The following is a 13,505-nucleotide window of genomic DNA, read 5'->3' as shown; positions in this document are numbered from 1 at the left end:
AAATATATTTTGATTTGTTTAACACTTTTAATGGTTACTACATGATTCTGGGCGGCAGGTAGCCTAGTGGTTAGAGCGTTGGACTAGTAACCGAAAGGTTGCAAGATCAAATCCCTGAGCTCACAAAGTAAAAATCTGTCATTCTGCTCCTGAACAAAGCAGTTAACCCACTGTTCCTAGGCCGTCATTGAAAATAAGAATTTGTTCTTAACTGACTTGCCTAGTTAAATAAAGGTAAAAGAAATTCCATATGTGTTATTTCATAGTGTTGATGTCTTCACTATTATTCAACAATGTAGAAAATAGTAAAAATAAAGAAAAACCCTTGAATGAGTAGGTGTGTCCACACTTTTGACTGGTACTGTATGCATTTTTTAAACTGACAAATAAAATCAATCGATCAAATCAATCTAAACTGTGCAGCTGCCATTTGATGAGTGGAAATAGACATCTGTTACAAAATACAAAAAAGTTTAATGATATTCGGAGATGGTCAAGCCAAGCCTTCAAAGCTGGGTAGGCTTACAAGGTAGGGAGGGATGTATTTTCTGTTTGTCCAGATTGACATGGTCTATTTATTGTGGTGTTGAAAATGCAAACCTTTATATTGTGTGCTTGAAGTTTGTTAAATTGGTTGTGTGGTGCATTGGCATAGAAACCTGTAGGTGTATTTTATAACATCAAAATGTTGAAAATCAGATTTCCCCCTAGCTGATCATTGTATGCTGCCGACTCTGTTTGTAGTGTAGGCCTAATGAAACGGGGAGGTAGAGTAGGCTTGTCTGTGATGATCGGCGAACCCTCCAACCTTCTGGCTCATAGCCCTGCGTCGCATCGAATGTGTGACAAAAACATGCTGAAGGGGTGAAGACGATATCCACGTTTATAAACACAGGGTTGCTACAATAGTTATTTGTTGTCGTAAACATTATTTTGAGTTCATTCTATGAGGGGGAAGGTGAGCAATTATTTTACAGTGCAAAGGGGAGGTCATGAAAATGTTTTTTGTTGGGGAGGGGGGCGCCTTTTTTTCCGAACAACTTAAATTGTGGGCCCTCCCCCCCAATAAATGTCTATCTGTCCCTTATTTTCTTCCTTGGGAAGCATTATATGTCCTTTGTAAAAAAAAAAAATGTTGTTCTAAAATACCCTAATTATGAACTAAGCTACTTTTGGGGGGGGGGGGGGGGGGGGGGGTGAGAAATGATTTTATCATTTTCACATTCACCCTCCTTACTTCCTCACAGTTTTACATCTCCACCACCCCCATTCCATCCCAAGAGTTCTGAACATGAATATTCATGAATGTAAACATAGTAATCGTGAATAATGCATTATGTTCAGTAATAGATGCAGGGCATCAGAAAGGTGTGCATGAAGTACATACAGACAAGCTGTTCTAGAGTGGGAGTTAGAGAGGAGCATGTCATGTGCAGATAGAGATGTTCTGTAAATGACTCGAATCAGAAAGGGCATTTCCATGTAAATGCACCCATGAGCACCAACATGTGAAGTTCATAGGTGCATATTAAATTGGGTGTCAAATGAAAGCTAAGAGTCTATATTTTGGGGAAATGAAGGCATATATACATTTTCCAACCATTTTCCATCCTAAAAATTAGGCATAAGTAAAGGCTTTGATATCTGGATAAACAGATGGAAAAGGGTCTTAGAAAACATCTACCTGAAAAAGTCTTAAACGGTATCAGAAATACATCCAAACATAATGATGTTGACGTTAAGATCCCTGCCAACTAATACTTATATTTTGTTTTGGAGAAATAGTTTACATTCTGTAAGTTTAAGAAATATTGACTTGTGACTTGTAATTCCGTTACCAAAAACTCACATATCTTAAGAGATATTTTCTAATTCCTCTCCATAATAAGGAGGTAGGTTAATACAATTTCACAGAAGTAACAAGTAATGGTAGACCTACCAATTAGTTATAGTGATTTTACTGATTCCAATTTTGTTTATGAATTATTAAGTGATTAAAACTCGTAATTCTAATGGAATTACAAAAAAAATCGAACAGAATTACTGCTACAGAATTGGCTACAATAATCACAAATAGGGCTGTATCGGTCATGATTTTTTTTTTCTGCCGGTAATAGTCATGCAAATAACTGCCGGTCTCAAGGTAATTGACCGTTAATTAACATAAACACGTTTAGCATCTCCAGGCCTCCACACATACAAGCCACATACAAGCCCCGCCGCTTATGCTCACCTTTGGAACATCTACATTTAAAAAAAAGTCTAATAAACACCATCACAATAAATTCACGATTTATTTTAGTCAGGTCTAAAGAAACATGATATGAAGAAAATGTATTTCACTTGAATAGAATGTGAGTTGGCCTACTGTATGTTATCTGGCTATGCGCCATGTCATAGGCTGTAATCTAATTTATTTAGCAGGCAAGATATGCTTATAAGTGCAGTGCCATTATTTTATATTAAATAATTTTTTTAGTAAGAAGAATAAAATAGAAAGGATATTTTTCCCATTCCACAGTGAGTGTTATTATAAAGTTGCCACGTTGAGCGTAAAAGTGATCATTTGAAACAGGTCCTATATGCTAGATTTAGAGTTATTTGGCAGCTTTAGTTTTGAATGATACAAACCTTAGAATGTCTTAGAAATCAAAACATATATGGGCTGCATGATGCGACTAAAGGATATTGATGATTTGACACTGTTCTCTCATCAAGTGATCATATTTTCACCCATCAGACTATTCCAATTTAATCTGGTCTTTACTAATATGTAAAATTAGTTTAGATTTAGAATAGCCCATTATCAAATGAGCAAGGGCAGGGGGAAGAAGACGTCATCCCTATGCACTCTAATAACGAATGGAGGCCGCTATCCCGCAGTTAGTTTTTCTATCATGCTGGGTAGGCTACTCAAGTTTTATAGCGGAGCATGTGCTTAATATGAACAGCTGATAAATAAATATAGCAGCAGGTGGGATCCTCTTCTTTTTAGTGGCAAACATCAAACTCTGCTTTCACATTGCATATAGAAATGTCTGGGCTTATAGGAACACTTTCACTCCACGCATCAACCACTGTTTGAGGAGCATGTAGCCTCTTGCTGCGTAACAGGTGATATTCCACCCAAACTCTGTATGCCATGGGCTCTCCAACTCTGTTCCTGCAGCTACCCAATGCTTCATTTGGGAAACCAAGTGAAATATCTTTTGAGAAATCGATAGTAACATGTTTTTACAACAAAACATATTTCATTAAACTGTTGACAGCCCCTCTCTCTGTGCGCTCAAGAAAGCAGAGAGAGGAGGTTCTGGAAACGCACGGTGGTGAGACATTCTGTAGCTACAGGTAACGTGTCAGCCTATTAATTATAACAAATATAAAAAAATGCGCTATTTACTAGGCTATTCAAAATCAAATACAAATGCACTATGATTGTAGACTAACTCCGTAAGCCGCCCTGCACAATCAATGAACCAACATCATCGCCTAGGCCTCTACGTTCTCTCCCAGACTCATGGATAAAAAGTTTTGTGCGTAGCATAAGGTAACCAGTCCATTCAGTAAGCATAATACTGAGTCCACACTCAGAGGTGATTACTAGAATGTGTTTAATTTTGCAGTATAGGCTAGCTATACCAATTATGTACCAAAGGCATCTTAAATCTTTTATCATTATTTTTAAAATGTTTTTTTCCCCCCCGTGTGCGTAATATGCGGAAGGCGATAAGGCTATGTATTGTATAACAGCACAGTCATTATTTTAATTCAGTTTTTTTCCCCTGGGCTTGGGCTCATATACATATGCATAAGCTCTAATATGCATATGGGTGTTTTGAATGAATCATCACCTTAGAAAGCGCTGTCCATTTCGTTGTTAGGCTTTGAAACAACATCCACAGCGATCATGTTTTACACTCAGTTTCAGCCTGTTGTTCAACTTCTTTCTTCAAGTTGATCGATCACAGTGTGGTGAGTTATAAAAGCATGATACTGTTTTGATGATAAGTGTTTGATGTGATTTCTGATCGCATTTGATGTCCACTGGCATACTGTTATGTTCAGCTCATAACTGTTTTCTTTGTGTTTCTGTCATCTGGTGGTCAAACCAAGTGTTAAAACAGTTTGTCTGCTCTTTCTTTCTTTCTTTCTTTCTTTCTTTCTTTCTTTCTTTCTTTCTTTCTTTCTTTCTTTCTTTCTTTCTTTCTTCTTTCTTTCTTTCTTTCTTTCTTTCTTTCTTTCTTTTTTTCTTTCTTTCTTTCTTTCTTTCTTTCTTTCTTTCTTTCTTTCTTTCTTTCTTTCTTTTTTTCTTTCTTTCTTTCTTTCTTTCTTTCTTTCTCTCTTTCTTTCTTTCTTTCTTCCCCCCTCTGGTTAACGTCACCTCTCCCAGCTGTTTCTAACACCTACCCGTGAGACCCCTCACTTTCCATTTACTGTAACCAGTATCCTCACCCACTGAGCACCGGACGTCCATGGACATTGAAAAGGTGAAGACATTTGGTCAGTTCACCCTGCCCTTGATGTTATCGTCCGCGACCGAACTGGACCAAATCTGAACCTATCAAATCAAAATCACATTTTATTGGTCACATACACATGGTTAGCAGACGTTATTGCGAGTGTAGCGAAATGCTTATACTTATAGACTTGTGTTTCACACGTTTGGATAGTACAGTGAGTAGAGTACAGTCCAATACAATACAGTAGTACAGTAAAGAAAAGTATAGTACAGTAGAGTATATTGTACTGTACTGAATTATACTCTGCTTTACAGAATTCCACTGTACTGTACTCTACTCTGCTGTACTGCACTGTACTCTACAGCGCTCTGCTGCGAAACTTGTGAAACATGAGGAGAATAACATTCAAATCCAGAATTATGTATTTCTGTGTTGTACAAATAGGGACCCATCATGTAATTCCGTTACCGTAATTCCGTTCCGGTTGTAAATCCATTTCATTTACTGTAGTTCAATAACCAAAATTGATTTTTTCAAACTCAAGGTGCCATGTCATAGCTGACACCCCATTCTTTCTGCAGACATCTTTGAATTTTAATTCAGAGCAAATATTTAACAACGTGCTCGTATTAAAACCTGAGGGGGATTTTACTGTAATTCTGTTATCAAAGTTGGCATTGGCACAGTTCTTCCACTAAATTCGTTTTTTTGTACAAATAACAAATATAGCATAGCTAGAGAAAATATATAGCGTAGTTCAGGTATCTTTTAGAATGTACTTTAATCAGGGTTGCCAGTAGACCTGCTTGAAATGGGCTAGCCTACTCAAAAGTGAGGACAGAAATACATGATAGATAGGATCAGACACATCCTTACTCAGGCCTCTGCTTTTTCCACACATTCTATAGCTCCCCATTTCCTGTCTTTTTTTTTGGGGGGGGGGGGGGGGTAACAACTCTCGTTACTTGTGAGTTACACCAGCCTACCAACAACTAGCCTACCTGTGACAAATGGAGAAACATTTGGTCACCGTAGTTGTAGAACAGTGAAATGCCTTAACGCAGACACTGTAACATGCTAAGTACTGTTCTAACAAAGTAGTTTAGGCCCATAGGCTCAACTCGACTATGATATTAATGGGAACTTAGCTTGTAGTGTTGCCGTGACTTACATACCATGGGTGAAGTTAAATGTCAGTGGAATTTGAATATATACTTATTATTCTGCGCTCGCTATGCCTCATGTCACGTTGAATGTCTCCGTTCACATTAACTGTTCCGTTATATTCACTCTCAATAAAACCGCGCTAATGAGTTACCTATTTAAAATTCTCTCTGCTAAAATATTTGCATAATGCATTGTTCACGCTCCACATTTGGGTTTTGCAAGACACTAGCAACTGCGTTTGAAATAAAGTGTCTTTCTCCTTACTTCTAATGTGTGTTTTGATATTTGCCTTTTTGTTTCTGAACGCTTCTGTTTTCTCTTTTTGTTTGGCTTTAAGAGAGGTAGAGTAGTGAACCGGTTTGGAAGGAGGAAGATGGGGTCTCTGTAGCTTGGTTTTCTCTAAGATCATTTTTTAGGCCTACATGTTGTATTGATTGGTAATATTATATTCTGCAAGGCCTGCTTATTCAGAGGCAAAGCACCAATATTCCACCCTAATTGAACCAGTATTTGAATTGAACCAGTTTCTGAGAACCCATGCAGGACATTTGAGTCATTAGCAACAACGACCTGATATGGCCTTTTTGGTTGAGAAAAACATTGGAGAGTTTAAGTGTTGTAACCTGGCCTAAATCTGCCTTCTGAAGAGAATGTTTAGCCATAAGTTTCCTTGGCTGAAAAAGTACTCAAACAAACTAGGCTAATGCCCTACTGGCTACTGTTTGACTCAGTCCTGGCCAGGCCCCAGCATGGCTACTGTTTGACTCAGTCCTGGCCAGGCCCCAGCATGGCTACTGTTTGGTTAGTCCTGGACAGGCCCCAGCATGGCTACTGTTTGGTTAGTCCTGGACAGGCCCCAGCATGGCTACTGTTTGACTCAGTCCTGGCCAGGCCCCAGCATGGCTACTGTTTGGTTAGTCCTGGACAGGCCCCAGCATGGCTACTGTTTGGTTAGTCCTGGACAGGCCCCAGCATGGCTACTGTTTGGTTAGTCCTGGCCAGGCCCCAGCATGGCTACTGTTTGGTTAGTCCTGGACAGGCCCCAGCATGGCTACTGTTTGGTTAGTCCTGGACAGGCCCCAGCATGGCTACTGTTTGGTTAGTCCTGGACAGGCCCCAGCATGGCTACTGTTTGGTTAGTCCTGGACAGGCCCCAGCATGGCTACTGTTTGGTTAGTCCTGGACAGGCCCCAGCATGGCTACTGTTTGGTTAGTCCTGGACAGGCCCCAGCATGGCTACTGTTTGGTTAGTCCTGGACAGGCCCCAGCATGGCTACTGTTTGGTTAGTCCTGGACAGGCCCCAGCATGGCTACTGTTTGGTTAGTCCTGGACAGGCCCCAGCATGGCTACTGTTTGGTTAGTCCTGGACAGGCCCCAGCATGGCTACTGTTTGGTTAGTCCTGGACAGGCCCCAGCATGGCTACTGTTTGGTTAGTCCTGGACAGGCCCCAGCATGGCTACTGTTTGGTTAGTCCTGGACAGGCCCCAGCATGGCTACTGTTTGGTTAGTCCTGGACAGGCCCCAGCATGGCTACTGTTTGGTTAGTCCTGGACAGGCCCCAGCATGGCTACTGTTTGGTTAGTCCTGGACAGGCCCCAGCATGGCTACTGTTTGGTTAGTCCTGGACAGGCCCCAGCATGGCTACTGTTTGGTTAGTCCTGGACAGGCCCCAGCATGGCTACTGTTTGGTTAGTCTACTGTCCTCAGGTCTGCTTTGTCATGTCCCTTGTTCAGTCTCTGTTTGTCCTGGTCAATGGTGTGAAGTATTTTGTGAAGGAGTGGTTGGAATAGTTGTAGTTGGGGAGCCGAGGAAAGAGAAGAAGGTTTAGTTTTCTGTTGAGGATTCTCTGAGCAAGGCTATGCCACACGTTGGCTCCCCCTTTTTCAGAGATCTATCCACCCAAAACTGTAGGAGATTTGGTGGTTGAGACATGCTGTGGCTTTGAGAAAGACGGTTTAAGTGTTGTAACCTGGCCTAAATCGGCCTTCTGAAGAAAATGGAGATTTAATTCTAACATTGCTTTGACACCTCACTCTGTCAGTCGGGTGCCTGCTTGCATGCCACGTTATGTTCCAAGGCATGTTATTCTACGCTGAATTAAAAAGAGAGAGGGGGAAAAAAGCCAGCTGAACACGAAAAACGAATCTAATGGAATTTAAAGCTAATCGAAATATGCTAATCTTCCCACGCTTCATAAACAGCCGATAGTACCCGTTGCCCCCCTTCTCTCTCTCTCTCGTCTCTCTCTGTCTCTCTCTCTGTCTCTCTCTCTGTCTCTCTCTCTCTGTCTCTCTCTCTCTGTCTCTCTCTCTCTGTCTCTCTCTCTCTGTCTCTCTCTCTCTGTCTCTCTCTCTCTCGTCTCTCTCTCTCTGTCTCTCTCTCTCTGTCTCTCTCCCTCTCTCTGTCTCTCTCTCTCTCTGTCTCTCTGTCTCTGTCTCTCTGTCTGTCTGTCTCTCTGTCTCTGTCTCTCTGTCTGTCTCTCTGTCTCTCTCTCTCTCACTCTCTCACTCTTTCTCTCAGTAGTTGTGCAGAGTGGAATGCCATAGCCACGAGGGGTCCGTCAGTAATGACAGACCCCTCATTAATAGCCAGGCCTGGTCTCTGTGTCTCCTGGGGGAGTTTGGGACCAGCGGTCCGAGACATTCTATTAGTTCTATTCGCGCCCTCCACCTGTCCATGCCAACGTTCCCAGACCACCGCCCGAAAATCCTCACACTGAATTCTGGGAAGTTGTTTCTCATCCTTTTTACCAGGCCCTCTTAGCTAATTAATCTGCTGCTTGTATTCTGCTGGTAATTGTTTTTTTTCTGTTCCCCTCCCCCTCCCGCCTACGCTGTATGCCTGTTTTGAGCCCATCTCTCTTTTTTTTCTTCTCCTATTCCCCTGTTTTTTTATCATCCTCCAAAAAGCCATCCAATTAATATGCTAATGAGATAATACATATTTATGGTGGTTTTAAATTATGCAGACAGCTTTCAGAGCCCGGTGTGAAACGAGTCACTCGCAGAACTTCAAAGCCTTGCATCGCTAACGAGGCAGGGCTTGATTTGCATACTGCTTTAATCAGATGAATACTGATTATACTTCATTATAGAGTGGGGGGAGAGAGAGGAGAGGGGGAGAGAGCTGCCAGCTGCAATCGTTTATTTTTCCTTTCGACAGAGAGAGAGAGAGAGAACTTTTCCAGTAGTCGTGACACTCCTGGCGCGCACAGGAGACAGAGAGAGTCGGAGAAGAAGAGGGAGTCCATTGGAAAGGAAAGAGAGAGAGAAAAAGAGCTGTTGGTTCCCGTGGAGTACTGAGGCTGTATCTCAGTGTTGTGCGTTGGACTGCAGTGGTCTGTGTGTTTGTGGTTGTACTGTACACTGCTCGCTGACCAGTGGAAAGCAGAGAGGGAGGAGTGGGAGGGGCAGTGTGCCGACTGGACAGCCTGACGGAGGGTCTGTCCGGCGGAACCAAGCCTATCTGCTGCCTCTAGCTTATGCAACCATGCTGGAAAATAAAGGGGCACCAGAAGTGGGTGAGTCGTGGGGTCCGATGTAGTGTGTGTTTGTATGCGGATGTGTGTATGTGAGAGAGAGATCATCAAGGACCAAGTCAAAAGGGGGGAAAATGTACTCTTGCTGGGCTTTTATGGATGTAAACACATGCTCCAGGGTCTCTGTTATTTGCCGTTTGCTTGGTTGAGGATGTTGATTATCACTGTATTTAATGGTGCTTTCTAATAAGTTGGAAAATGTAGGCGCACACGAAAACATTTAGGAGCACAATGGATAATATTGGAGGTGTTTTCAAGGGGCACTGGTGCTCCTACATTAAAATTCCAGGTCCCACAGCTAAATATTTAGGAGCAATTGCAAGTCAAATGGTTGCGTTGTAGAGCTCTATTACTGTGTGTGTTTAGCCTATTAAAAAACATTATGCTCTGTTGAAGGAGTGGGATGTGTCTAGTGTCATTATAGTAGGATAGAAGACATCCGATCTTTAGAAGATGTCGGCTTTAGGGTCTGTTTTGGGATGGTGGGGGCGTTGCTTTTAGAGGGTCAATGACCGTTGAGTAAAATTCTCTCTGTCTGCCTCTTCCAGATTCTAGAATGAGTAATGCGTCGGAAACGAGTAAATGTGGAATGGAGAGTCAGAGTGGGGACGGAAACACAGGTGAGTTACCTGCTGTAACCTGCTGCTGCTTTGCTCTGCCTGTCTGTAACTCCTTCAACTGGTCACAAATGAAAAGGACCTTGACCATTAGACTATAAATTCAGGTAATGGTCTTCTGTTTGAAAACCTTTGGTCCTGTTTGTTGCCCTCTGAACACACGCCGGGGTCTGCACTCTGCACACAGCCATGCCCATCCCACTGTGTGTCTGTGTGTGTGTATGTGGAGAAACCTAATGGCGTGAGAGGTTCAGTGAGTTGTTGTTGTGCTGTAATTAGAGGCTACTTTTTCCCACCTTTATTTAACCAGGTAGGCTAGTTGAGAACAAGTTCTCATTTACAACTGCGACCTGGCCAAGATAAAGCAAAGCAGTTCGACACAAACAACAACACAGAGTTACACATGGAATAAACAAACATGCACTCAATAATACAATAGAAAAAGTCTATATACAGTGTGTGCAAATGAGGTAAGATAAGGGAGGTAAGGCAATAAATAGGCCATAGTGGCGAAATAATTACAATTTAGCAATTAAACACTGGAGTGATAGATGTGCAGAAGATGAATGAAGTAGAGATACTGGGGTGCAAAGGAGCAAAATAAATAAATAACAGTATGGGGATGAGGTAGTTGGATGGGCTATTTACAGATGGGCTATGTACAGGTGCAGTGATCTGTGTGCTGCTCTGACAGCTGGTGCTTAAAGTTAGAGAGGGAGGTATGAGTCTCCAGCTTCAGTGATTTTTGTAGTTCGCTCCAGTCATTGGCAGCAGAGAACTGGAAGGACAGGCGTTGCTTGTGTTACTTCACTGCTTGTGTTATGTCAGTGTGTGCATTATTTTCCACACGTGTTGATTTGTGAGTGCTATGTGAAACTGGGGGGGGGGGGGTGAGAGAGTGCTATGTGAAACTGGGGGGGGGGGGGGTGAGAGAGTGCTATGTGAAACTGGGTGAGAGAGAGTGCTATGTGAAACTGGGTGAGAGAGAGAGAGTGCTATGTGAAACTGGGGGGGTAGTGAGAGTGCTATGTGAAACTGGGGGGGGTAGTGAGAGTGCTATGTGAAACTGGGGGGGGGTAGTGAGAGTGCTATGTGAAACTGGGGGGGGTGAGAGGGAGAGTGCTATGTGAAACTGGGGGGGGTGAGAGGGAGAGTGCTATGTGAAACTGGGGGGGGGGGGGGGGTGAGAGAGAGTGCTATGTGAAACTGGGGGGGGGGTGAGAGGGAGAGTGCTATGTGAAACTGGGGGGGGGGTGAGAGGGAGAGTGCTATGTGAAACTGGGGGGGTGAGAGAGAGAGTGCTATGTGAAACTGGGGGGGTGAGAGAGAGAGTGCTATGTGAAACTGGGGGGGGTGAGAGAGAGAGTGCTATGTGAAACTAGGGGGGTGAGAGAGAGAGTGCTATGTGAAACTGGGGGGGGAGAGAGAGAGTGCTATGTGAAACTGGGGGGGGTGTTGTGTGAGTGCTATGTGAAGGAGGGTGAGAGTGCTATGTGAAACTGGGGGGGGTGTTGTGTGAGAGTGCTATGTGAAGGGGGGGTGAGAGTGCTATGTGAAACTGGGGGTGGGGGGTGAGAGTGCTGTGTGAAACTGGGGGGGTGAGAGTGCTAAGTGAAACGGGGGGGTGAGACAGTGCTATGTGAAGGGTGGTGTGAGTGCTATGTGAAGGGGGGGTGAGAGTGCTATGTGAAACTAGGGGTGGGGGGTGAGAGTGTGCTATGTGAAACTAGGGGTGGGGGGTGAGAGTGTGCTATGTGAAACTGGGGGGGTGAGAGTGCTATGTGAGGGGAGGTGAGAGTGCTATGTGAAGGGGGGGTGAGAGTGCTATGTGAAGGGGGGGTGAGAGTGCTATGTGAAGGGGGGGTGAGAGTGCTATGTGAAGGGGGGGTGAGAGTGCTATGTGAAGGGGTGAGAGTGCTATGTGAGGGGGGGTGAGAGTGCTATGTGAGGGGGGGGTGAGAGTGCTATGTGAGGGGGGGTGAGAGTGCTATGTGAGGGGGGGGTGAGAGTGCTATGTGAGGGGGGGGGTGAGAGTGCTATGTGAGGGGGGGTGAGAGTGCTATGTGAAGGGGGGGTGAGAGTGCTATGTGAGGGGGGGGAGAGAGTGCTATGTGAAGGGGGGTGAGAGTGCTATGTGAAGGGGGGGTGAGAGTGCTATGTGAAGGGGGGTGAGAGTGCTATGTGAAGGGGGGGTGAGAGTGCTATGTGAAGGGGGGGTGAGAGTGCTATGTGAAGGGGGGGTGAGAGTGCTATGTGAGGGGGGGTGAGAGTGCTATGTGAGGGGGGGGTGAGAGTGCTATGTGAGGGGGGGTGAGAGTGCTATGTGAGGGGGGGGTGAGAGTGCTATGTGAGGGGGGGGTGAGAGTGCTATGTGAGTGGGGGGTGAGAGTGCTATGTGAAGGGGGGGTGAGAGTGCTATGTGAAGGGGGGGTGAGAGTGCTATGTGAAGGGGGGTGAGAGTGCTATGTGAAGGGGGGGTGAGAGTGCTATGTGAAGGGGGGGTGAGAGTGCTATGTGAGGGGGGGGTGAGAGTGCTATGTGAAGGGGGGGTGAGAGTGCTATGTGAAGGGGGGGTGAGAGTGCTATGTGAGGGGGGGGTGAGAGTGCTATGTGAGGGGGGGGTGAGAGTGCTATGTGAGGGGGGGTGAGAGTGCTATGTGAAGGGGGGGTGAGAGTGCTATGTGAGGGGGGGTGAGAGTGCTATGTGAGGGGGGGTGAGAGTGCTATGTGAAGGGGGGGTGAGAGTGCTATGTGAAGGGGGGGTGAGAGTGCTATGTGAGGGGGGGGTGAGAGTGCTATGTGAGGGGGGGGTGAGAGTGCTATGTGAGGGGGGGGTGAGAGTGCTATGTGAGGGGGGGGTGAGAGTGCTATGTGAGGGGGGGGTGAGAGTGCTATGTGAGGGGGGGGTGAGAGTGCTATGTGAGGGGGGGGTGAGTTTTTAAAATGTTCTTATTTTGTTCGTCTGATGACTTGATTGCTTTTCTGTTCTCAGAAATCCAAACGAATGGACTGGACTTTCAGAGGCAGACGGTTCAGACCACAAGCGCAATCACCAACGCACACACACAGGCTCTCCTCCAACAGGTAACAGCGACACACACACACAGGCTCTCCTCCAACAGGTAACAGCGACACACAAACACACACACAGGCTCTCCTCCAACAGGTAACAGCGACACACAAACACACACACAGGCTCTCCTCCAACAGGTAACAGCGACACACAAACACACACACAGGCTCTCCTCCAACAGGTAACAGCGACACACAAACACACACACAGGCTCTCCTCCAACAGGTAACAGCGACACACAAACACACACACAGGCTCTCCTCCAACAGGTAACAGCGACACACAAACACACACACAGGCTCTCCTCCAACAGGTAACAGCGACACACAAACACACACACAGGCTCTCCTCCAACAGGTAACAGCGACACACAAACACACACACAGGAACAGTGCATTTAAATGAGTTAGGCGCTTTCGGTATCGGCTAGGAACAAGGCAGATTAATCAACCCTGTATGCTAATTAGCTGCTCTGCCGTTGCTCGGAAACAGATGGCGGAGAATATGCAAATCTATGCAGAATTCACATGCACTGCATACATTTTTATTTTTTATTAACTTCTTCACTCACCCTCTCCCTTCTTCCTTCCCTCTCTCCTTCCTCTCGCTGTTCTCTGTGGATCATTTTCTGTTAAGACAATACCTTC

At 44.8% G+C, this 13,505-nt stretch overlaps 1 protein-coding gene across 4 annotated transcripts in view; it reads left to right on the top strand.

Moving 5' to 3' along the window:
• Window positions 1–13,505, top strand: part of LOC106586756 (POU domain, class 2, transcription factor 1) — a 34,733-nt gene that overhangs the window by 5,902 nt on the left and 15,326 nt on the right. For all 4 annotated transcript variants that reach the window (XM_082969159.1, XM_014174349.3, XM_014174347.3 and 1 more), the window contains exons 2-3: window positions 9,717–9,788; window positions 12,778–12,869. In XM_082969159.1, coding sequence (XP_082825285.1) covers window positions 9,717–9,788; window positions 12,778–12,869 — 164 coding nt within the window. The remainder of the gene's footprint in view (window positions 1–9,716; window positions 9,789–12,777; window positions 12,870–13,505) is intronic.

This window comes from Salmo salar, chromosome 25 (assembly GCF_965601325.2).
Source record: "Salmo salar chromosome 25, fSalSal1, whole genome shotgun sequence".
NCBI classification, from domain to species: Eukaryota; Metazoa; Chordata; class Actinopteri; order Salmoniformes; family Salmonidae; genus Salmo; species Salmo salar.
The sequence above is the reverse complement of the archived record's forward strand: the minus strand, read 5'-3'. Positions and strand labels throughout refer to the sequence as shown.